Source organism: Lissotriton helveticus, chromosome 3_1, assembly GCF_964261635.1.
Source record: "Lissotriton helveticus chromosome 3_1, aLisHel1.1, whole genome shotgun sequence".
NCBI lineage: Eukaryota > Metazoa > Chordata > Amphibia > Caudata > Salamandridae > Lissotriton > Lissotriton helveticus.
The window spans coordinates 1,906,621,044-1,906,646,927 of NC_136061.1; the positions used below are offsets into that span (position 1 = coordinate 1,906,621,044).

Below are 25,884 nucleotides of genomic sequence, written 5' to 3' on the forward strand. Positions count from 1 at the left end.
GGATGCTGGCATGGCTCCTGAAAGCACCAGGTCTTATCTGAATTTTAAGAAGAGCCATCCCGCTTCATTAAAGCGACCTGCACCTTTACAGGTTGCCCCTCTGCTGAATTTTACCCACAAATTAAATCAAGTTCAAGACCTTCTTACTGCAGTAACTAATCTAACTGTTCCTTGCATTAGTCATCAGCAATTATGCCTGAAAGAATTTGTGGATCCTCCTTTAGTCAATTTGATGGAACATAAATTTGATTGGAGTTCAAGAAAGCCAAAAGCATTCTTAGGGGCATATTTACGAGCCCCTTGCGCCACCGGGTTGTCACTTTTTCTGATGCTCCTGCGGCGCACACTACAAAATCATATTCATGAGGTCACACAAAGCCACTTTATGTGACTTTAAATAGCCCAATAGATATGTAGTGAGGCAAAGCAGCACAAATCCTTGCTTTGCCTTACTCTGCTCTAGGGAGGCATTCCACTGGCATTGTGGCGGGTGTTGCCAAGCAACACCCATGGATTTTGATGCTTCCCTAGATTTACAAACCATGTAAACTTGGGAATGCACCAAAACCTTGTGCCTCTGCAGAGGAGGCACAACTAGGAGAAATAACTTTATTTCTCCTCGTTGTTTACTCTTTCCATGTGTCCTACATTCTGCAGAACACATGGAAAGAGGAAAATGCCTCCCAGGATTGTTTTTGTGCAGGAAGGTGCTCCTTCCTGCACAAAATAAATCCTACAGACAACACAGGCACCCTTGCACCATGGTGCAAGAGTGCCTGCGTTGGCGCTAGGCTGCCAAAATGGCACGAGCATAGGGGGAAAGGACAGGAATACACTGTATTGAACAAATACGGTGCATTCCTGCCTGCTCACTTTGATGTAGTGCAGTGCAGCAAGGTGACATGCTGCTCAGTCCTATGCCAAATCCACATAAATGAAGAAGACGAGGTGACAGAACACTTTACATTGCTTAAAAATGAGTAATAGCTTTACATAGGTTATGCTCTTCAAATACTTCATCAAAGTAAAAGTAACCAAACAAAACATGACCAAATTCATGGCCAAAATAAACAGTAAGTTCAAATGTTTCAATTAACAGCTATATAAGTGGGCAGAATGGGTGGGCAACAGTCACCATTCTTGTGAGTCTTTCTTCATTCGAATTGTCAGAAGGTCCTTTTATGGAGAAGTTGTGTTGGGACGGTAGCAACTCTAGTTCCTTTTAGAAAGATTCAGGCTTGGGCAGCATTCTGACTTAGGGTAGTACGGAGGTCCAAATATTAGGCTAATTTCTTGAAAATTATTGTCTGATAGTTTTTAGTTTCTTAATGGCTGGTGTTTTGAGTAAAAGAGTACCCACACCTCTTATTGCCCTATTCAGATGTGCAATGGGCAAGCAAGATATCCTAGTATTCGCATGTGTAGAGTTTAGTAGATCACACAAGATAGTTTGAACTAGTTTTTGTTTTGATTGGCATCCATTTGTGGTTTATCACAAGGGAAGTAATGTGAGCAAAATTTCTCACCCCAAAGATTAGTCTAGTTGCTGCATGGATAGATCTCTCCTAGCAGGGAGTTGCCATAGCCAAATCATGAGTGAGAGTAAGCCATTTGTTTGAAACTTTCTGCAAATCTAAGATAGTTATTTCCACTTAGTAGTTTCTGTTGCACATGGACCCCGTAAGCTCGTGTACTTATGTGGGATTGTAGGTGAGGTATTTTCAGATGGAAGCCAAGCGATTTTGCGCAATTTACTATTTACACATTTTGGTGTATTTTTCTAAAGGTGTTGAGCTATTGTTGGGCCAGAATGGTGCTATTCCTGGGAGAAATCAGCAGAAATTCCACTCAGAGGTAGTTCAGATTAAGGTGATTTTGTGTTGTCCATGCTTGAATTTCCCTCAGTGTTTGCAATAGTGACAAGATGTTGTTCAATGATGATATTTTCATGCAGCTGGTTATCATGAGCATAGAAAAGGTATGAACATTTTGAGTTGGTGAGTATTTTAGCTAAGGTTCCATATATAGGTTACAACCTGTTGGTGACAGTATGGGGCCTTCGGGGTACTCCTTGATTTACCCAAGAGATGTTTGAAAGAGAGTTCAAGCTTTTAACTCTTTGCCCTCTGTTGTCTAGGTAATAAATGAACCAGTTTAGAACAGTGCCTTCTAAAGCTATTCTTTCTTGTTTACTGTGCTTAAAGCTTCTGACAGGTGCTTGGGTATAATACGGCATAACTCATCATATTCTAGCATGTGAAGTGAATCATCAAATATTTGGAAAACAACTGATTCTGTGCTGCAACCTTCTCTGAAGCCTGATAGACATTCATCCAGTAAGTGTTGTCTCCAATGAATTGTTTGCTACAGGTTGAAGATTTTCACAAAAAATGTCTTGCTAAATTTGCAAAGCTATATGCAAGACATCACCATCCTTTCAGTAGTTCATTGTGAATTTAAGGAAGGCTGCTCAACAATCGTTTATTCTAATTCTTTAGTGATCTTCTAACTGATTGAAGGCACATGGGCATGGAGTCTAAGTCCTGGAAAAGCAGCATACTAACCCGCATTTACAAAAGCAAAGGTATGAAACCCTACAAGCTACAACTCTGTTACCTTCTCACTCCTACCATTTTTAACGTGGGATAAATCAGAATTGCCACCTCGTTCCTACTTGAGGTGATGAAAATCCTTCCCTTTACTTTAATATTTCTCTGGTCTTAGCCAGAGCACCCAATGCTCTGAAGAAACCCCTCATCTCAGTTGCTACCTACTGCAAGGCCCGAACGAATGTGGTATAAGCAAATAGGAATTCTGTTATATGGTAAATGTTTGGTGCCCACATTGCCCCAAGAGCTGATTTTCAATCAAAGGAAGCTGCACATAGGCTGTATGGGGCCATAGTACATATACTCATGCTTGGCATTATAGAGCAACGCTTTTGGAAGAGTCCCTTGAGATTATCAAAGAACAGAAATAAATCCTAGAGGAGTGTGTGTATAACCCAATATCCATTCAAGGAAGAAAACTTCAATGTCACACATTCTGAAAAAAAAAAGCTGATCATTGGGTAAGAGTCTATGATTCATCTGCTGATGGAGATGCTGATGAAAAACATGGTTCTTCTTTCAACCAATCCTTCAACTGCTGGATGATGTAGGTTTGTGCTTCTGCAAATGTATTAATCAACCCTGAAGACCACCACCATCAAACCTGATAACACGCTCTGCTTCAAAATGTTGTTCGTTAGCTAAACAACTTTTATTCATACTTAGGGTCCAAGTTTGATGCCATGATCAGGATACCCTTGAAAAGTAACGTTCTCAAATAACCATAGTCATTACCTCTTGACTTAAAGATGTACGCTTGCATAAAACAGGGCTACAAATAATCTCTAGTGCTGGATCGTTCACTGTAATCTAGTTCCCACACTGCTTTCCTTTCAAAATTAGTCTACTCCCACCAACCTTGTATTATAGTATCAATCTTGTAATCATTCCAATCATTTTAATTATGTGAATGGCTCTACTACAAATAAAACAAAGTAAAAATACAATTAAACATTCAACTCCTGCAAATCCTAAATTGGCCTTTTCAAGTGTACTATGGAAATTGCATTGTAATAATGTGTTGCTGGTTTACTTAATTCTTTCCCTTATGCTTATCTACGTTGTGAGGCATGGTGTGTAAAATGCCTGCATTAGTTCTTTAAAATGACGTTGATGCTAAGAAATGAAATCCATGGCATTTGCAACCCCTTTATAAACTTACAATTACGCAAAACATCAGACTTACTTGTAAGATGTTTTCTTAAGTCTTTCTTCATTACTTTCATTTTTCTTTTTTTCCAGATTTGCAAGATATATTTCTTTCTGTACTGCTTCCCATGCAATGATCTTTTTATCAAGGTCCTCGGGCAAATCCCTTTCTGTGAAATTCAAAAAGGGCTAATTAGATGTGCAGAATTTTGAAGTGTGACCACATTTCCTATAAGAAGAACATTATTCTTCATAAATTAATCCAGTAGCGGTAATTCACGGTTGTTACTTTAGTTTGTCTCCTTCTCAAACTGTCTTTATTAGTTTCTTGGGCATACAAAGCAAGCATTACAACATGACATCTCAGAAAACCATAAAGAGCATTGCCATAATACAGATCTGCGTCATACATAGTGGTTACATACATCGGTAATAACTGTACGTTTCCTTCAAACAACGTTGTCTTGCTGTTCATTACAAAAGGACTATGATGGAGCCCAATATATAACCCCTCCCCCGACTTCCCTGAAACAGGGTGAGAACTTCAAGTACAAACAAAAAATCCTTGCATGTACAGAGCAATAAAGATATTGACTAATATGTGGTAGACAGGTGAGGGCCATGAACTGTCTTTGCTGGACAGCCCAAAAAGCTGGAGTTATGGGGCATCAGTGAGGGGGAGGACTCAAGTATGGAACAGGTGGAGTGCCCTTGTGCGTGTGGGGCAGGAGAATAGGGAGAGACCTTTGGACAGATACCTCACCAGAGGCTTCTATGTGTAGTGAAATCTATTTTGGGAGTCTGTGAGGTGGCTGGCGGCTTCCTCCAGGTGGCTGCCAGGGCCGTCTTGGCTGCCCCTAAACAGAGTCATATAATGGATCTATCCCCTACTTTTTGGTGTTTAAGCGAAGGGTCATGTAGCCCCAGCTGGGTGAAGTCAGGCATTTGAGTGGGGGTAACCCAGGATGTCCTTCATCTGAGTTCCAATCTCGTTCCAATAGGGTCTAATCGTGGCGCAATCCCACCATATGTGGCGAAAATTGCCCAGGAGATCACAACCCCTCCAGCATCTGTTAGATGTTTCCGGCTATGTATTTTGTGGAGCTTAGCAGGGTGCAGATACCAGTCATATAATATTTTATAGTGGGCTACTCTTAGGCCTAGCCATCAGTTAAACCTCAGGATGTCACTCCATAATTTCTGCGATTGTTCTACTGTAATGGGTATACCCTAGATCTGGCCCCAGAGGTCATTTGTGCTGTGGAGTAGGAACATCGGCCGATGAGGTCAGGAGAGAATATAGGAACGAGATACTCCGCCTGGAGTCCTCAAGTTTACTCACAAATTTCTCTATGGGGATCAAGTCTCTTGTGGCTGCCTGCCTTATCTCAGGTTGTGTGACCCAGTGTTTGAGTTGGGTTAAATGGAACATCTCTGTAGTAGGTGGATTGAAGTCATTATGGCAATTGTCAAATGTATGTCCCAGCCGTGAAACAAATCAGAGTTAGTGAGACAACCCCCCCTTCCACTAAAAGTCAACGGGGCCCAGGGCCAGTGCAGTTGGGAAAGCCTTGTGGAAGTGAATAGGGGTGTATGAGCAAGGAGACGTCCTCAGGCCATGCTGGCGGGTTGCCTTATCCCATGCTTTCAGTGTAGTGCTAGTTGGCATACTTAGATAGGCGTTGGTGGGGCAAGTAGCTTTGGGTTTCTGTAAGACAACCCAAATTGTTCTCCCATGATCGCTCAATCCATGTAGAACCATTTTTTCACCGACTCCCTCATGGACCCCTCCATGATTACTCGGAGTTGTGCCAATATATAATAGTGGGGCAAGTTTGGAAGAGCCAAACTTCATTCCGTTTTGGGAAGGATCAAGATTTTGTTTGGAAGGCGAGCTCTGTGGTTCTGCCATATGAAGGTGGTGAGGAAGGAGCACAGGGAAATGAAGAACTGCCTCTCAAATTTGAGAGGAAGTCCCTGAAAGAGATATCAAATTTGTGGCAGAACAGTCATCTTTATGGCATTTATATAACCTACCCAGGCCAAGTAGAGCGGGACCCATTTCTTGAGGTCTTGTTGCAGCTGGTGGAGAAGTGGGGGATCGTTAGCTTTGTATAAGTCATCCACCCTAGGTGTGATTTTGATGTCCATATATGTAATCTCCTTTCTTCACCAGCCAGCAGGGTGTAGTGGAAGCTAATCCCTCCCTCTCTCCAAACGGTACGGTCAGATTGAGTAGGAAAGATTTAGGAAGATTGACCTTAAATCCTAACATTGGTTTGAACTCCAGGAGTTCTGTCTGTAGGGCCGTCAGCGATGCTTGAAGGGAAAGTCAGGATTAAGGACATTGTCCGCAAATAATGAAATTTTGTGATTGACCGATCCAAAGGGAATTCCCTTGTTAAGGAGTGAGGTCTATATTCTGGCTGCCAGGGTTCGATACTTAGGGCTAATAAAAGGGGGACAGAGGGCACTTCTGACACGTACCCCACTCCAGCGACAATTAGTCAGAGGCCTTTCCATTATTCAGGACTCTCGAGCAAGGGTAGGCATAGTTGGCTTGAATCTATGTAATCAATTTATCCCCAAAACCAAACTGGAGCAGTGTGTGGTAAAGAAAGATCGAGTTCAACTGGTTGAGTGCCTTCTTGGCGCCTAATGCCAACAGCACTGAGGGTATCCTTTTCTTGGTGGCTTTTTTCTATTAAGTGGACCACACATCAAAGATTAATATGCATCTGTTGCCCTTTACTGAAGCCAGGCTGATCTGGGTGGATCAAATCTGGCATGACATCCTCCAGTTGACTAGCTCGTATTTGAGTGTACCGCTTTGCATCAAGATGTAACAGTCCAATCGTCCGGTATGACTGATATTTACTAGGGTCTTTCCCTGGCTTTGGGATTACCATGGTGAAGGCTTCTCCCATGAAAGGGGTTACAGCTCGTGTCTCATCAAAGGAATTAAAGTGAGTGGTCAGATGGGGAGTCAGGTTGGTGCCAAATGTTTTGTAGAACTGAACTGTGAGCCAGTCCGGGCCTGGGCATTTGTGTAGTTTTAGGGAGTCAATCACTTCATGGAGCTCTTCTGCTTGAATGGGCTCATATAGGAGAACATTTTGGGTTGGCAAAATTTGAGGGAGCATGGTATCCGCCAAATAATCCTGTTACATGTGGATGTGCACTGGGTCTTTTGTGTATACAGTTTTATAAAAAGCTCAGAAGGTGCACACATTCCCTTCCTTCGTATAGGTCAAAGCCCTATTTGATTCCTGAATTGGGCGTATATGGTCTTTTTCCTGTTTCACCTTTAACTGTCGGGCCAAATGAGTGCCCACCTTATTCCCCCTGTCATACGTGGTCTGTCTGAGGCACAAAATGGTGAGTTCTGCTCTGTTGGAATACATGGCTGCGAGTTTACACCTCAGCGCAGTCATTTTCCATTGGAGAATAAGTGTGGGTGATTCTTTGTGAGTTCTTTCCACTGGGAGAAGTTCTTTTTCCCATGCCAAGAGCTCCTTGGTCCTCTATCTCATGAGAGTTGGCATTAGCGATATGCATATTCTGTTAACACCACCTTGAAGATGTCCCAAGTTGTGGCATATCTAGTGCCAATGCGTTTGGAAAAAAACATCTACGTAAGGAGGAATTCAGAACCGGACAGTCTAAAGTAACCTCCACCATAGCACAGTCAGAAACCATTATGGGGTGAATACTAGCAGATACAATGGCCGGCTGTAGTGTTTGGCTCACAAAGACTGTGAATGTGAAAAAATGGTTAATCTTTGGTGGGGGGGGGGTGTGGAATGAATGCCATGCGTCTAGAGCCAAAGTTGTGTTAATTCTTGCTTCGTGAGTTAGGAAAAGGGGCCTGTGTTTGTGTAATCTCCCAAATGAGATTAAAATCTCCCAGTACCTTTATCTCGCCTTCTGCAAAACCCCCTAGATGGCTGAAAAAGGAGAGGAGAAATCTGTCAGATTCGAGTTCGGTGCATAGACCGTGGCTATTGTGCATTTGCGACCATGTAGGAAACCAGCATCCTCCCTTCCCTGTTGGTTTTAATGTTGGTTGTTTCAAATTAAAGAGAAGAGTGAAATAGCAGGGCCACCACATTATGTTTAGCACTTGCCGACTATCTGTAATCAGTGGATAGGATTTGTGTTTTAACCTGTGTTCCTCAGTGCGTTTTAGCTGGGTTTCCTGCAGCGCCACTATCCCAAACCTATGGTCTAAAATATATTTCTTGAATTTGCACCATTTGTGTGGGAAATTAAGGCCTTTAATATTCCAGGTGCCTAGGTTGACTGCCATGGGTTTACTTGGCTTTGCACTGCTCCATGCGGTCAATTAGTCTGTTATGTGTGCCGAAGCCTAAAGGTACCTCTGCGAGCCCCCCCATACCCACCCTACCCCTAGCACATCCTGTCCTCCCCTCCCACCTCATCTATTATCTCTGGACATGCAATAAAAAACAAAACATAGCTCATTAATACTATAGAACTTAGGAGCCGAAGATTATGTTGATACTTTACTGGAGAATTTGGTCCATTTTCGCAGATGCACTGTGCAGGGCCAGTTAGTGAGCTGAAGATCATAAGCTCTTGTTGAAAACAAGCATTAGCATAGCCAATAGGTCTCGCTTTTGGGCCCTTATAAGTATTTAGTTATGCAGCACAATATCCTTGGTGCAACAACAACTATTGCATGGCAAAACACTGATAAGGTCCCAAAGGCGAGACCTATTGGCTATGCCAATGCTTGTTTAAACATATGCTGATACAATTTTGTACAATATCAAGCATACACACATTCAAATACACTGGTGAAGGCTCGCAAACACACAGAAACAATATGTACATGCTCTCAGACATACACATCAGGTGAAACTTACCCGAGGCAGTCCTTGAAATGCACTTGTGTGTGAGGTTTTGTTGGTGTTTGGTTGCACCTAGCTCCGGGATGTAGTTGAAGGAGAACAGTGTACAGAATATGGGCGTTGGGGCAGAATGAAGAGGCAGGACAAAATCGACGGGGTGAAAGTGAAGAGAGGGCAAAGAAGGGGGAATGGATTGAGATGCAGATAGAGAACAGAATAAGGAGGGTGAAAAGAAGGAGAGAAGTAAATTCGAATAGGTAGAGGGGAAGAATAAGAGAAAGAGATACGTTGGGTGGAGGAGATTAAATAGAAAACCCGGGAGAACAAAGAGGGCAGAGTTAGGGGAGAAGGCAACAATGAAACAGAAGAGGACAGGAAGCGTAACCGAATGGGAGAAGAAATCTGAACAGAGAGCTAAGGCAGAATTTGAATTGGGGTCAGAAGCTAAAGAAAGAAATGGCAGAATGAAAGAGAGACAGAATACATGGTGAGTGGTGGAAACAGAATGGAGAACTGGGGAGACATCAGGCCTCGAGGCCACAGAAGACAAAAGGAGAGATGGCAGAATACGAGCTGGGGCAGGATGGAGAGGAAAGGCAGAATGAGAGGGGGAAGAAGGCTGGGTGGAGGGGTCAGATTGGAGAGAATGGGGGAGGGAGCACAGATAGGGGAGAGAGGCAGGAGGAAGAGAGAGGAGAGAGGCAGGAGGAAGAGAAGGGAGACTGAGGAACAAGAGGGGAGAGATGACAACGACGACATAGAAAATAGGGACAGCTGGTAGTATACTCGTTGAGGTTAGAATGGAGGAAGGGGATAATGCAGTGGAAAGGGAGAGACTGGGGAGTAAAGACAGAGAGGGGGGAGTAAAGACAGAGAGGGGAGAGAAAAGACAGAGAGGAGAGGGAAGAGCGAGAGAGGGAGAAAAGGGCCAGAGAAGACAAAGAGACATAGATGGGAGAGGTGGTAGAATACGAGCTAGGGTCAAAGGGCCGGATGAGAGGGAGAGAATTCAAGTTGGATGGAGGGAACAGAATGGGTAAATGACAGCAAGGAAGTAAAGCAGTGATTTAAATAGGCAGGCAGTGTCCGGAACTCAGTACCCGCACTTCTGTAACAGTGGTTAGCACATTGGTGCTCTCCTCTTTGGACTACTGCAACGGCTTATTCGCCAATGCACAGTCCAGGGTAATTTCCAAACTTCAAATGATCCAAAATGCGGCCGCCAGACTACTATCAAGGACTCCAAAATTCAAATCAGTTAGCCACATAATTAGGAGCTACCACTGGCTAACAATAAAAAACCGCATTAAATTCAAATCACTCTGTCTAACTTTTAAAGCTACTCATAATTTGGGCCCAAGATTCCTGCAAGAGCAGCTTTCCATCTACCGCCCGACCAGACAGCTGAGATCGATGCAGTTACAACAGCTGGTAGTACCCCGCACCAGAACAGTTACCTGGGGAGACAGGCGCTTCACAGTGTCTGCAGCCAGACTCTGGAATTCGCTCCCATTAACCATTCGAATGGTACACTCCCTGTTTCAGTTTAGGAAACTGGTGAAGACATGGTTGTTTAACCAGTAAGTACTTTCTCGCCTTATCGCTTTATCACCCAGAGACTCGTCATAGTAATCCTAGAGCCAAGACGCCCACGGGCAAACGTATGTGCTTTACAAGTCGTATTAATAAATAATAAATAAATAAATTTAATTTGAAAGAAGTTCGGGTACTGCCTTTCTCAGTACTGCTGCAATACATTTGACGGGAAAGTACCAGCCCTTCTCTGAAGCAAACAGGTATTTTAAATCATGAGTACCTGCAAGTCTGTATTTCCATTTTAAGCACTGGAGTAATGGAAGGCTGGAAAGAAAGCGGCAGGCAGATAAACAAGGGAGTGGCTGCAGATACTATGGTGAAGACTTGGTACATTGTGAGATTTAAAAGCATCACAAAATAGCAAGAGCATGATCATCTCTGAAAAGGCGTGGGGGAAGGACATGAGCGGTGGCGCCAAGAGCAACAGAGCAGACAACTGCACGCCGGGCTGTGTCCCGCAGCAACCCAGGCAGGAAGCGACAGCCCCGGAGTCGGAATCCGCACTAACTGGTTCCTGTTTATTTTACCAACACTACATTTGTGTCACACGGTGTGTGCGCCATCGGGTGAACGGTCACCTGAGGGGCCTCGATTGTGACGCACTACTTTGTAAGTTGGAAGGCAAAGGGCAGGAGGAGGGACGGATAGGGATGAAAAAGGAGCTGCTGTAGGGAGTCTAAGGGGAGATGGAAAGAGTTGGAGAGGGGGGAGAGTAGAGACACAAGGGAATGGACCAAGGAGCACGATGGGTAGCAAGGGAAGAGAAACAGCAAATCAACAAGTGAGAAGGGGCAGCGGGGCACCTAAAAGTGAGGATAGGGGAAGGGAGAGAGATTAAAGAAGATAAAAGGAGCAGGGGGATCTTGCCTGCGTGTGCAGATCTCTGCCCTCCGTCCATAGCATGCACCGGCCTCTGACCAGCACCGGCACACAATGGAGGGAGGAGGGGCTGACGGGGGTAGGGAGCGAGCGAGCGAGGGGCAGATGGGCGAGGGGCAGACGGGCTACGCATCTCAAAGAGAGGATTCTGTGTCAGTGTTTCTTCAGCAGCAACACAAAGAATCCGTGTCTCAAGGTGCCACAATCAATAACCGGCGGTACCACTGTCCCTGGCTGCGCTCCATGACAGCGGGCACCCAAGCATAAGGGCAGAGTGGCAAACAAGGGGCGCGAGACTCAGGATAGGAGAATACCACATAAAAAGAGGGTTTAAGAGGGTAACGAGAGAGGGAGCCAGAAGACGTTTATAGAAGTGTTCTAGAACACTGATTCTGACAAACGGAGTGTAAAGTAGAAGAAACGTTTGTACATGTTAGGGACAGTCATTATCGCGATGGGTTTGTGCATACAGAGAGTACAGTAAACGAGCACTGAGCGCCGCAAAAGTGAAAGTGATAGCGAGTGCGCCTGCAAGCAATGCGGCTGCGTGGCGGCGCAGGGGCGCCCCGAAAGTGAAAATGATCAAGAGGGTGCCCGCGAGCGATGCTCTTGAGCGATGCCCTTAATGAGGAAAAGATAGGAATGCCAGATGGCAGCTGAGCGCGTGCACGCGCGCATAACCGCAAGCTTGAGGCCAGCAAAAGCCTTCGGTAGCACTTTGAAAACGCACTTACTAAATGTCTCGCAGATCAGCGCATGCGCTGGTTCAGGCGAGACCTAAAAATGAATGTCCAGCATATCCCACGGGCGCCTGCCTCAGAGTGCAATGACTCAATCAATCCTCCATGCTGGAGTGGCCATTCAACCTGGATCGTGCTCCTGGAAAGACAGGGTACCCGGTCCGGATCAAGGCCAGTGAGTCTCTTACTACCAGGCACCCACACGGGGAGTAGGCAGCCAAGTTCTAAGTGGGGTTTGTCATTGTCTCCTCATTTGCTAGAGCGCTGTCCTCTGCGCTGCTGTTGCAAGTGTCCACCTGCCTTGGCGGGAGCCAGTCCGAGAAAGATTCTCTCTGTGCTCCATTCTTCTCCTGTGGGACAGAGATATCCAAAACTAGCAATGCCACAACTCCCTCCAACTCTTGAAGTGACGTGATTTATTTTTAAATTCAAAGGCTTTGACAAACATATATGTCCATATTTATTTGACATGTTGATTTCAGAGATGATCAGTGATCAGTTTAACTTGTATTCTTCTTGCCAGGGTGGCGTCGCCACATCCTGGAACAGGGAACAGGATGCTCCCTGAAACAGTACCGCATCTAGTTTGCGGGGCCTCCGGAAGAATCTTCTCCTTAGTCTTGAAGGTGTGTAGCTTGGCTAAAATGTCTCTGGGTGGTTACCATCTCAGGATGGTCATCATTCAGGATATTATAGAACGCGGTCACCATAAATGCTTCTAAATCAGGTGCCTCGCCCCCTCCTCCAGCCCTCGCCTGGCATATAAACTAACTTTAATAGCTGCTCAGTGCACCTGGGGCACCACTACTCTAAAATACAAAATGAGAAAGTTACAATTTAAATGAGCCTTTTTAAAATACCAAGTCAAACTTTCAACATCCCAGCAATAGAGGGTTTTTAAATGTTTGGTAGGACCAATTAACCAAAAGAAATAGTTTGTGCTACTTACATTTTAGTACAAAGATGTGTCATAAAGGACATTTGCAAAAAAAAATCAAAACAATTTCTTTCAACTGGACTAAAGAAATTCTTTATTTCAGGAGCTTAAACTGCAGCAATTAGTATACGAGGAATAATTACTATTTAAACATTTAGGCCCTCATTTAGGCCCTTATTTACAAGAAGTGATGCATCACTGACACAACGCAGCGATGCCTCAAAAAGAAACGCGCCACCATTCCACAACGCAAAAAGCCATGTTTGCGCCATATTTACAATTTGGCAGACCGTAGCGCAATGTGGTATCTTGCATCAAAAAAACAAAGGTACGACAAAATAGCCGCAAGTCAACATGATGCAATTGCCGGAAAAGTGACGGAAGGCAGAATTGCATCACGTAACGCAAGTACAAACACCCCGCGACTGTCTCCACTGTGTCAAGCAGCAAAAAATGCCAGAAAAAAACTACGCATCTCCCAAAAAAAAAACATTTGAGGGACCTTAGAGGAGTCTGCAGTGGAGCAGGAAACACGCTGCAGTAGTCAAGAGACCCAACCAACCAACCCCAACAACAGTCCAGATGCACACCCAGACAGCCAGAGAAAGAGGAAGTCAAACTTCAGTGATGAGGAAAACGAGATACTGGTCACTGAGGTGACCAATCATCAACATCAGCTGTTAGTGATCTCAAAGTTGACATAATGGAAAAAAGAGACAGTCCATTGTGCAGAAAATAAACTGTGTCCTCTAAGCAAAGAGGGCAGTTACCGACTGCAAAAAGCGCTGGCACGATTGTAAGTGTAGAACAAAGGCCAAATTAGCGTCAAACCTCAAGCAGCATTGCAGACTGGAGAAGGAAGCCGAGCAGACCAGGAGTTGTTGGATGCCCTGCAGGTGCGGGTATCAGTTGTCATCTAAGCAGAGTTGTTGACTCAATTCTCAGGACAGCACAGCACATAAGAAACAACAAGTGCAAATGTGTGTGTGATGGGGTTGAATACAGCCAGATATGTAATTGTGCCCCAGTGTGCTGTGTGAATCTTGATGTTTTGAGTTCAGGCACTTGTTCCATTTATCCACACATAATGTAAATGACACAGGCCAATTTCACATTGCACAGGCCAAATCAGCTCCGTCATGCCCCTACTGGCCAAGTCCAAAGTTCCTCCTGTCATTAAATGTACAACATGGAAACCATTTATACAAGTATCTGACTACAATAGACTGAATTTCAAAGAAAGCTACGCAGCGCCATGCTGCGTTACTGCAAAAGCAAGGCGATGCATCATCTTCCCAACAATATTACGTCCTCCTGACCTCTTCCCTGCACCTATACACAATTTAATGCTATGCGCCACAGCAGGCACACTTGCACCATGGTGCGAAGGTGCCTGCGTTGGCACTTGGCAGCCCATTGTGCCCCAGAGTAGGGGTAAAGGTCATGAATGCATAATATCAGAGAGATATGGGGCAGTCCTTCCCTTTTCTCATGCCGTAGGGCAGCACAGCCGGAAGGCGTGTGGTTGTAGCATCATGCTACAATAAACACAGACACTAGTGCTTATGGTTCCAGAGCTCTTTATTCTGCCTCTGATCTCTTCCCTGTCCCTACTCTATCTGCCCTCATCCTGTCCCTGCTCCTCCTCTTCCTTTCCCTGACCACCTAGCTCCTCCCACCCAGCTACTAGACTGCTAACACAACATCTCCCCCCTTTTTAACAAACTGAAACAATATGTGTGATTAAATCTCTTCTATGAGTCTCTTTGGTCGCTGAACGGTGCGGCGGGGCCTCGCGTCCGTTTCACCAAATCCTTCCTCCATCGAGTGTGCATCCGGTGGGTTTGTCTCATTCACAATGTCCCGTTCAGAGTCAACTGGGTTTGGTGCCACTTTGTGATCAGATACAAGTTCAGGGTTATCTCGTGAATACTTCTTAAAGTGAGACACGTTTCTTGTGATTTTGCGAGAGTCTGATTCTGCTGTCAGCATGGTGCCTTTCTGCCGAGTGATCAGTAACGGTTCATCTCGGAACCGACAGTCCGTCTTTCTCAGCTGGTCTTGTTTCACCAGTACATGGTCTCCTTCATGTACTGAGGGAGATCTAGCTCTTCGCTTGGCGTCTGCATACGCCTTCATCTTGTCTTTGTGACGTTGGTCCATCTCTGCCATCTCTAGATGAACGCGAGCAGGTGATATCGCCCGCAGGGCACCATCCCAAGTCGGGATCCGGTTTCTCATGGGGCGGCCCAACATTAGGGTGGCAGGGCACTTGCCAGTAGTCGAATGAGGAGTTGTCCTGTACGCACGGAGGACCTCATTCAGGGCGACTTGTAGGTCCTTTTTTTCTGCGCAGGCTTGTTGAAAGGTTTTCTTAATTGTGGCCATGAAGCGTTCCACCGTGCCATTTGCTTGTGGCCAAAGGGGTGTAACTTTTCTGTGATGAAAGTCAAAGTGGTGGGCATATTCATCAAATTCATGGCCGTTGAAAGGAGGGCCATTATCAGTCTTTACCACTCTCGGAACACCCCAAGTTGCAAATAGTTCATCCAGTATCTTGAGGGTGCTGGCAGCCCCAGTGGAGGGCACGAACTGGGCAAATGGGAAGCGAGAATACTCATCAATGATGGCAATCACATATTTGCTGGATGATAAGGGTCCGTAGAAATCCACAGCGATTTCTTGCCACACTCCGGCCGGCAAAGGGGTCATCTGCAGAGGGGCTGGTGGGTCGCCTTTGCTTGTCAATTGGCACGGGTGACAGTCTTTCAGGGTGGACTCAACCATCTGGTCGAGCAGAGGAAACCACACACGTTCCCTGAGAGCTCGTTTAGTGGACACAACTCCCCGGTGACCTTCATGAGCAAGGTCAATGACGCCTTGCTGGAGACTGCCGGGGATCACGATCCGCTGTCCACGCAAAATGAGTCCGTCCGATGTCACAGACAGTTCATCATGGACATGTCGGAATGCTTGTAGTTCCTGCTTGAGATTTAGTTCGCTGTCGTCATCCGAAGGATCATGTCTCCACCTGTTGGTTCTGATCTTGTGGAGAATCTTCTGGAGGACGGCATCCTGCACGGTGGTGTCGCGGATGGCATTCAGGGGGATGGCCGGAGGCAGCGCTTGTCCAACCACGAAGTGGATGTATTCCTCTGCAATGGAAGGGCGAGAATCCGTTGATGCAGGTGGATGTCGAGACATGTAGTCTGCCGGGTTTTCAGACTTTCCGGGCTTGTGGACGATTGTGAAGGTATATTCCTGGAGCCTTAAGCCCCACCTTTCGATCCTGGGGGGCATCTTTGACCGTGGGTTGCCATAGATGGTGACCAGCGCCTGGTGATCCGTGATTAGGGTAAAGTGTTTTCCGTAGAGGAAGACATGAAAGTGTTCACATGCCCAGACCACGGCAAGGCTTTCCTTCTCAGGCTGAGAGTATGCTTTTTCGGTATCGGATAGGCTCCGGCTGGCATAGGCAACTATCCTTCTCTGGTCTGAGTCGCGATCGTATTGCGCCAGAATGGCTCCCAACCCCACAGGGCTGGCATCAACAGTGACTTCAGTCATGCGCCGTGGGTTGAAGTAGGAAAGATTTTCGGCCGACTCCACGGCTCGCTTGATCTGATTGAATGCATGCTCACACTGAGGTGTCCATTCAAATGGTTGTCCTTGCTTTGTCAGAGTGCGGAGCGGGTGGCTGATGGTTGCATAGTCCCGAATGTACCGGGCACAATAGCTGGCCATTCCCAGAAATGAGCGCAGGTCGCTGACGTCCTGAGGACACTTCGCATTGTTCAGGGACGCTATCTTTTCTGGGTCAGGCTTCATTCCCGCCCCCGAAAATATGTGACCAAAGAACTTTAGCGTCGACTGGTGAAATTCGCATTTGTCTTTGTTCAGGGTCAGATTGGCATCAAGTAGGGCGTGACAGACACGGTTGAGAGCGATGTCGTGCTCACGGGTGTCAGAGCCGTAAACAAGGATGTCGTCGCTATAATTAAGTGTGTTGGGGATGTGGTGGATAGTCTGCCGGATGGCCTCCTGGAAAATTTCGGCAGCCGAGGACACACCGAAGCTCAGCCGCTTGTACCGGAAGAGTCCCAGGTGCGTAGCGAAGGTCGTGATGGGGCGAGATTGAGTGTCCAGCTCCAATTGGTGATAGCCCTTATTGAGGTCCAGCTTGGAGAAAACCGTGGCACCATTGAGAGCTGAGATCATGTCACACAGCAGTGGCCCGGGATGGCGTTCGCGTTCTATTGCGGTGTTGGGTACCCTCATGTCAACACAGAGTCTGACTTTGCCGGCAGTGCCCTTTTTGGGTACAACTACCACCGGTGAGACCCATGGAGTGGGGCCTTCAGTGCGTTCAATGATGTCCGCCGCCAGGAGGTCATTGATTTCCTCCTCAACAGCCTTTTGGAGGTGGAACGGGACTCGCCTTGGGTGTTGAGCAACGGGCTTGATCAGTTTGTTGATGTGCAGGTGAATCTGCCGGTCTTTCAACTTCCCCAGGCCGAGGAATAGGCGAGGGAAACGGTCGTCAATGTTCTGGTAGTCGCACACTTTGAAAAGGATCTCCACAAGGCGGAGACGCTCTGCAGTCGGCAAGCTCAGTAGACAGTCAGCTTCAGGGCCCTTGATCACGTGAATGACTGCGTCAATGGTAACATTGTCCTGCGCAAGAGTCGTCGAGAATTTGCCAAGACACTGCAGAGGTTTCCTCGACATCCAGGTGAAGACCCGCACAGGGGCGTGAGTGAGGGTTGGCTTGGGGCGCATCCTTTCATACTCAGTGACAGGGATGTAGTTCAGTGAGGCCCCACTGTCCATGACGAACTTCGTGTCGTGATTGCCCACTTTGATGTGTAGCCGAGGGTATTTTTTCAGCTGATCTGGGTCAGCGATCATATAAGCGCGATGAGTTGTATATTCAGATTCCGGAGAGGAGGACCTGGAGCCTCGGGATGGAGATCTGCGCTCCCAGTGTGATTTGTGTGACTCCCGGCTCGAATGAGTCGAGCTGGAGGATCCTGTGTCTTTGTCGTTGACAGCTCTGATGTGGTGTTTCTTGGTGCTTGATCGAGGTGACCTGCCAGTGCCGCCGTGCCTCTCTTTGTTGTACTCGCTGCACATGGCCTCGAAATGGTTCGTCCGGCCGCATTTCCGGCACCGCTGGCCCATGGCAGGACAGGCATCCACATGAGGGTAGTCATATCCGCATCTATAGCACCTTCTCGCTCTCTCTGGTCTCCTTTCTCTCCGGCCAGTGTCTCGCCGTCTGTGGTCCGTGCGCCTCGAGCGGGAGGACGGTCGCGATGTCCAGCGTGTGTCTCTTGAGGATTTACGCCAGCTACCTCGATCTTGAACACGGTGTGCTCGTTCATCGCTCACTTTGCACCCGGATTCAATTGTGGCAGCGTGTTCCTCCGCTTGATCATAGACGCGGGTGAGCTCCTCAATGTCGTCCAGTTCCTGCGGTTTCCTTAGCAGCCGTCGTCTGAGAGATTCAGAGTGGCACCCCTCGATGATCTGCGATTTGATGGCGGCGTCGGTGGAAAAGTTGTCGAAGTCGCAGTGTCTTGACAGTCGCCGCAGTCGAGTAATGAATGTGCACATGGTCTCATCTTTCCCTTGGCGTGCCTGATGGAAGGCATGGCGTTCGTAGTCCACATTCCTCTTGTGAAGGAATCTTTTGTTCAGCGCGTCGCGCACTTTGTCGTATGTCCCAGTATCCGCAGCCGGGAGGTCTTTGATGAGCTTACTAATCTCACGTCCTGCCAGATTTCGGAGGGCAATTAGCTTGTCTTTGTCGGTCGTCACCTTGGACCCTTCAAGGTAATCTTCAAAGTCCTCGAGCCACTCTTGCCACTTGGGGCCCATACTTCCTCCGGTGGACAGTGTGACTGGCTCCGGGGCCCTGAGGTGCGACCCTCCCGCAAGGAGGGGCTTGGCTTCAGCCCGTTGAGGTGATGTGGCCATCGTGGGCGTGATTCAGTGCCCACTCGGGGGCTGGCTGGTTTAGCGTGGTAGTGTGCCCTTGTCGAGATGTGTGCGTGTCCTCTCGACAGTGCTTAGTTGGTGTTGTTCGCCAAGCTCTTGTTTGGGTAGGTGCGCCAATGCTTGTTTGCTGGTTTAGGCACTGCTTGTTTCTTTCATAAGACCACTGTTCGTTTGGTTGTAGCAGTCAATGCTTGTTTGTTGCTGCTGCCAATGCTTGTTTAATTGTGAGATGCCTGACTTCAAAATGGCCGCCGTGAAAAAAAAAAAAACCTCAAGGTTCAGTCCTAAGGCTTGCCTGACTTCAAGATGGCCGCCGTCCCTGCACCACACGAGGCTTGCTCTCCAGGCTCAATCACTCCAGGCCACTCAGGACTCACCAGCGGCTGGCTCTGCGGGTGGCTACTCCAGACTTCGTCTCTCTTCGGCCACTGCGGTCATCAGGTGAGGTTGGGGTGGGCTCCCAGCTCACTTTCGCTCTTCCGCTTTTCCCGCGCCGATAGACTGCTAAACCTCACGCATCGGGCGTGAGGTTTTCCGATTCAGGACAGCGTCCTGATTGAAATCGGGGCGCACTTGGCAGCGCTTGAAGGCTGCACGTCGCGGACGACGTCCGCGGTCTTGGGGCACTTCTCTCTTGCTTTTTTTTTTGGGCATACAGCAGGGTCGGAGTGGGCTCCCGATCCCTGTGGGCAGGCAGCTCACCCAGGGCTCACGCTTCCGGCGTGAGACGCGTTCCGACGCGATTATCTTCCGGGTGGTCGGGCGATCCAGCGCTCGTTCCTGCGACACTTCTTGGCTCCCTCCCGATCTCCAGAGGGGCAGTTCTTGCAGCTGCTGGCCTCGTCTCTCAGGCGGCAGCGCGACCCCAGTCAGCAGCGTTTTCTTTTTCCCCGGTGCTGCGTGGGGTTTGGGACAGGGTGACTCAGGCAGTGGGTTTAGGATCCCACTCTCGTCGCCAGTTGTAGCATCGTGCTACAATAAACACAGACACTAGTGCTTATGGTTCCAGAGCTCTTTATTCTGCCTCTGATCTCTTCCCTGTCCCTACTCTATCTGCCCTCATCCTGTCCCTGCTCCTCCTCTTCCTTTCCCTGACCACCTAGCTCCTCCCACCCAGCTACTAGACTGCTAACACAACAGTGGTGATGACCACAACAAAGACTCATAAATGAGGCCCATACAAATTATAAGATAACAAAGTATCACTCCTCATTGCGCCTCCTTACACCTCCTTTGTGGAGGTTCATGTTTTGAATGCACTCCTATGTTCACGAAACGTTGAAAACAAGTGAATGCCGATGAATACATGTATGTTGCGTGTGAACATCCACAGCAACATCCATGAAACTTCCCTTTCATGCAAAGTGCTGAGTCAAAAGGCACTGTGGACTTCAATTAGGACCTTTTGCCATAGCGCAGGACAGCGCCACAAGTAATCCAGATGCACTGCCCTATGTCAAAGAAAAGGGTAGGAATGCGCCATATTTATGTGAAACAGGATATTCCGGTCCTTTGCGCCAGCACACTATGGGCTGCTGTGCACCAATGCATGCGTCCTTGCACTATGGTGTAAGGGTGCCTGGGAAGTGGACAGATTGATTTAGTGCAGAAAGGGACACCTTCCTGCACAAGAAAAATCACTAGAGGTGTTTCCCTCTTCCTATGTGTGGTGCAGAAGTCAGGATGCATAGAATGAGAAAACAACTAGGGGAAACACAAAAAAATCTCCTAGTTGTGCATCCATACGCCTCCCCTCAGGAGGCGCAGCCTACTGACACATTCCCAGCTTTCGATTTCTTGTAAATCTGCAAATGCTGCAGAACCCGTGGCTGTTGCGTGTTGTCTGTAGTGGGGTCATATTTTCAAGGACATAAAAAGCCACGCAGTGTGGCTTAACGTGTCCTTGAAAATATAGGGCACAACACTGCGCCACTGGTGCATCACAAAAAGTGACGCACTGCTGGCGCAAGGGGTTAGAAGTCTTGCCACTAGGTTTGCATCACAGTAATGATTTCTGGGTTGGCCCACAGCACTCACCATTGAAAATACACTTGTAAAGTAGTAGTGCAAATTCTAGCCTAAATTACTCTGCAAACAGCAGTACCACATCTCTGTCTCTTTGCAGAGGATGCACCTAAACCATCTGTCCAGGTGGATGATCCACTGGAATTTTCTGACATGGATGAGAGTCTGTCCACCATTGATTAGGATACCCTCCATACAGTCACCTTCTCCGGTTGCTGTGAGGGACACCAATGTAGTGGGTTCTCAAGATTATCCCCAACCAAGTGCACCCACTGCATCTGGCAGCACACATCCCCCCAGGACTCTGAGGATACAAACGTTTTTTCCAACAGAGTGCTGTTGGACTCCAGCATGAGCTTGTCCAAGAGGTGCATGTGGGGATGGATACCATGGTAGGTAGCCTATGGGCCATCCATGGATGCCTCAACTCTAATAATGATAACCTTGAGGATGCACGAGGTAACTACCCTCCACGCCCTGGCCTTGTTCAATCCCTGGCTACCATCGCTGGTGTCATAAGTAACCATGGGCGGAGTATGCGTAGTGCTGCTCCGCATAGTTCCACGGAGTAAAAAGAAACTATGAGGGACTGCGCGGAGCTCCGATCCTCCCCAGCACCACAAAGCAGGATACAAAACAGCACTTACCTTGCTTCTGCCTGCCCTGCTCCTCGCTGCAGTGTCCCCCTTCTTCCCGCGTCGTCCTCCTTGCATCCGTGTACGAATTACGTCTTCCATAAACAGCGCGCACTGCGCATGTGCAGTGTTCACGCATGATGTAATACCGACAGGGACGCAACGAGAATGGAGGTAAGAGGAAACTGCCTCTAAAACGGAGATAATGGGCTTGCTAATATGCGTTATAGAATTCCAATAGAAGCCCAAGTTAGATGTGCAGGATATCTAACCTGGGCTTCTATTGGAATTCTATAAACACAGCGCCGTGATATCCTTTGGGATGAGTGTCGCGCTTTATAAATACCGAAATAAATACCGAAATAAATAAAGCATATTAGCAAGCCCATGCCACTAAAACGGCAATAATTTTAACGAGCTTCTTGCTAATATCCCCCTCAGTGTTTTAAAAAAATATAATTATGGGGCTGGCCTCCTGCTCCGCTCCACCATGGAGGTGGAGTTTTGCCCAACTTCGCATACCCAGCGGAGCACGTAGTTGGTAAAACTCTGCAAGCTCCGCTGGCGCAGCTGAGTACGATGCCCGGGATTAGTCATGAGACAAATTTATGAACAAATGCCCTGCCAAAGTGGCACCCGTGAGGTGGGGAAACATTTTGTGGAAATATGTGACATCCATAGACCATGCAGGGGAAGCAGGATACCTACCTCGCCACAATGGCTGCATACCACAGGGATGTAGTAGCTGTCCTAAATGCACTGATGCCTCACCTGTTGTCACAGGGAAATGCTGCTGCAGCAACGGCTTCAACATCCTCAGTCCCTGCTGTTGGTGTAACTTGTCCAACCCAGTCACCTACTACAGCCCCCACAGAGTAGCCAACAGACACATGCATCTGAGGAGGAGGATTTGTCTGAGGCACAATTACAGCGTAAGACTGCCCACTAATATTTCCCTGTGCCACATGTGATGTGAAACATTTGAACTTTGTTCATAAATGTGCCTGTATGAAATCAGGAGATACTGTCCTCCTCTTGTTTTTTTCACATGTTACACTCCACTATTGTTGTCCCATTGTTGTGGAATAAAATCACATTGTGCTACTTCCATTCACATCCTCACTAGAACACTACTTGACCACATGGGTTTTCACATATCTCCACCCTGGAAACTTGACTGCACTACCAAAGTCTTGCTCCCAGATTCATGTATGATTGTTTTGAGTACTGTCACTTACCCTTTGGGTTCTGTGAGACATGTAAATAAAGATGAACACCTGTGCCAGTGTTTGGAAGAACTGATACACTATGCATGTAGCGACACTATGTACAAAAGCCATCAGAAGCAACGTTCTTACTATGTTCATTAAGCAACATAGCCACAGTGGGAGTAAGCAGTCATATCAGAACCCACGATGCATGCTAAGTAGTTCCGTTGAACACCAGGTTCCATTCCTGCTAGTCAACATGTTTTCTTTGCAGCTATTGTGATGAGCAGGTAATTGACCTTTTGTTGTGCACTATCATGTTGATCATGCAGCAAAAAAAGGTAAAACAAGACCTAACGTGCCAATGTGAAGTGTGTGTGTGGTTACCATCAGTGTATGAACCAACACAGGGGCGGCTCCTCCATGTGGGCGGAGAAGCGTTGCCCCACTGCTTTCTCACAGTGCGAGAAGCAGCCTACAGGGAGAAAATTGCCTCCTCATGGACGCCTGGCTGGTCGACGCCCCGGCCAATCAATGCTGCCATTGCAGCATTGTGAATGGCTTAGGGAGGGGAGGGAGGCTGCCTGCTTCTTGTTGAGGAGAGAAGCAGAGATGACGCGGGTCCGGGCCAGCAAAGGTAAGTTAACATTTCTTTTTAAATTACCCCCCTCGCAACCCCCTACCCCTGCGACCCTCCTACCCCCGCGACTGAACCAACACCTGATGATATGAATCTAATAGCTGCAAATTAATCTCCCAAAATATTTTGCTGCCACATGCCCATGCACTTAGAACTTCAAGGTGCCAAAAGATATGATCAGTTAGGACAACTCCCACCAGTGTATGTGTAAGACTGTTGTGTCACAAGTGTGGAAATCACATGTAATATGTCAGACAAGTGACGATGCTCCATAACAAATGTGCTATACACATTCACACATTCAAATGACATTGCATGGGCACAATCATCCAAAAGCATATATTTTAACTTTAATGCTGCCCAACAATGAACAAGAGTATATATAGTACAACTATTTTTTTATTAACTATAAAGTATAAAGATGAATTTCAAAAGAAATGCATAAAACGTACTTATCCTAATTAAATTGACCTGGACCTAAAATATCTATCAAAAACGAACCTATTCTAATTTGCTAAAAAACTACCTAACTAACTTTAACTTATTCTATGGTACACAAGTATCGCATAATACCACGATACCATCTGCCCCCACCCCCTTAACATATCAATGCACAATGGACATACATATAGTTAAGCTATAAACAAACTAACTAAACATTTAAGCCTACACAATCATTTATATATAATATATATGTTTTCTTTATACAAGAATGAAACATAAATCTGAGCTCACCCGCCACCCTCCCTAAATCTAATAACACAGAAAGGTAAGTTTTTTAAATGTATTATTAAACTACACCCCCCTTCCCGCGCGACTCCCCCTCACTGAGTGACCCCCTCCTCCTCCACCCTTGAGACATGCCGGCCGTGACTGTACATCAGTTTATGTAAAAATCAAGTATTTAATAAATCCTTTTCACAGGCAATTATTTTTGTTCAGCATTGTGTGAATGTAAGTATGTATGTATGTGGTATCTGTATATTGTAAACCTAGATGAAAGGCAGTGGGGCAGTGTGCAGAATATAGAAGGCAGAGATATAATGACAGAGAATCTGGGCATAGGGTGCGGGATTCTGAGAGGCAAAGTGGAGTGACTAATGTAAAGCGATGCAGTATTCTTTAAAGAGCTGTGTCTTCAGCTCTTTCCTAAATGAAAAGCCTAAATTAAACGATGAATCCCAGTGGATACAGGAAAGTCATTGCAGAACATGCATACGTGGGCAGAAACATTTTTAAAACAACTGGGTTCAATAAATCTACTGGTACGAACACATCTGTAAAGGAATTTTTGATCAGTGTTCTCTCGGGCTGCAGAAATTCAAGAAGTGCTTGAAATGTTTACTCTAGTGCATTTTTAGAAGCTATTGTCATGGATTGCAAAGACATTAAAGCCAAGGATGGAACGCCAGACTGAGGTTGAGATGCTTACTCCTAAGCAGGTGACAAAATATTGGGGAACAATATGTATCCATGTGCACCCATATACTCAGTTTGAATGTTCCTGATCTTGATTGCTGTGATTTCAAACCTCTATTCTAGCTAATTGCAGCTGTCTTTAACTGTGACACCCTCCTTCCTTTACTTTTCAGGCATAGCAGAGGGGAATGTTACAGGTTTAATCTTGACACTTTGGCTAGTTATATACCATTATTTGACAGGGTTTTCACAAAGAACGTATCTCCTTGGTGGTATATATATATATGTATATATATATATACATATATATGAGACAAGCTGGCATTTTAATGATTTGAACCTTATGAATCTAAATGTTAGGATTTGTATGGAGATAACCTAGACATAACACAACTGAGTGCTGGACAGCGACACGTGCAAAATACTGGATGGTAACTAAATATGGAGAACAGGAGTTGAATTCCCACAATTCTAACCAATCTATTTCCTAGAGATTACAAGCAGGGTTCAATGGGAATCGTAGGCTTACCTGTGATTCAAAGCAATAGACTTCCCTCCCACAAGATGCATGTAAAATATTTTGCCAGCACCAAAACATCATTAACGTTAAGAAATAAAACAGATACAATTCCCATACCAATTTAGTGAAATACAAACGAATATGAGGATTCAGATCACACCAAAACAACAGCAATGGAAGGGAGTCGATCAGGAATTATCAAACTTTAAAGAAAAAAGCACTCAGAGAAGTGAATTGGGATCTTAGAAGTTTACCATTGTCTATAATCTATTGAGCGCAGGCGACTACATTATAAGCACCCCTTTTTAAGACAATGACAATGACACATTTTTAACTTCAGATTTAGCTCATGAAACGGAAGCTGCAATACTCCACAGCCAAAATACAGGATCCTGTGGTAAGTAGGGTTCAATACAAGGACAGACCCGTGAATTCAGTACCTACTGAGGCCTTAAATTTAGGCAAAAAACATATCCGAGTGTGACAATATTGAAATCTGTTGCCACTTTAGCTGCTAAAGTCACTTTGCTGCTTTTTATCGTCTCTTTTTCTTAAAGAGGCTAGCTTCTCTGACCATTGAGAATCATTCTCAAGTTTGGGTTCAAGAGAAAGCACGATAGATGTTCTGAGTTCTTCCTCAGGCAGACAGGACT

At 46.4% G+C, this 25,884-nt stretch overlaps 1 protein-coding gene across 1 annotated transcript in view; it reads right to left on the minus strand.

The window, feature by feature from the left end:
* TRPM5 (transient receptor potential cation channel subfamily M member 5) overlaps positions 1-25,884 on the minus strand; it is a 549,888-nt gene that overhangs the window by 181,044 nt on the left and 342,960 nt on the right. The window contains exon 21 of the mRNA XM_078683456.1: positions 3,796-3,928. Coding sequence (XP_078539582.1) covers positions 3,796-3,928 — 133 coding nt within the window. The remainder of the gene's footprint in view (positions 1-3,795; positions 3,929-25,884) is intronic.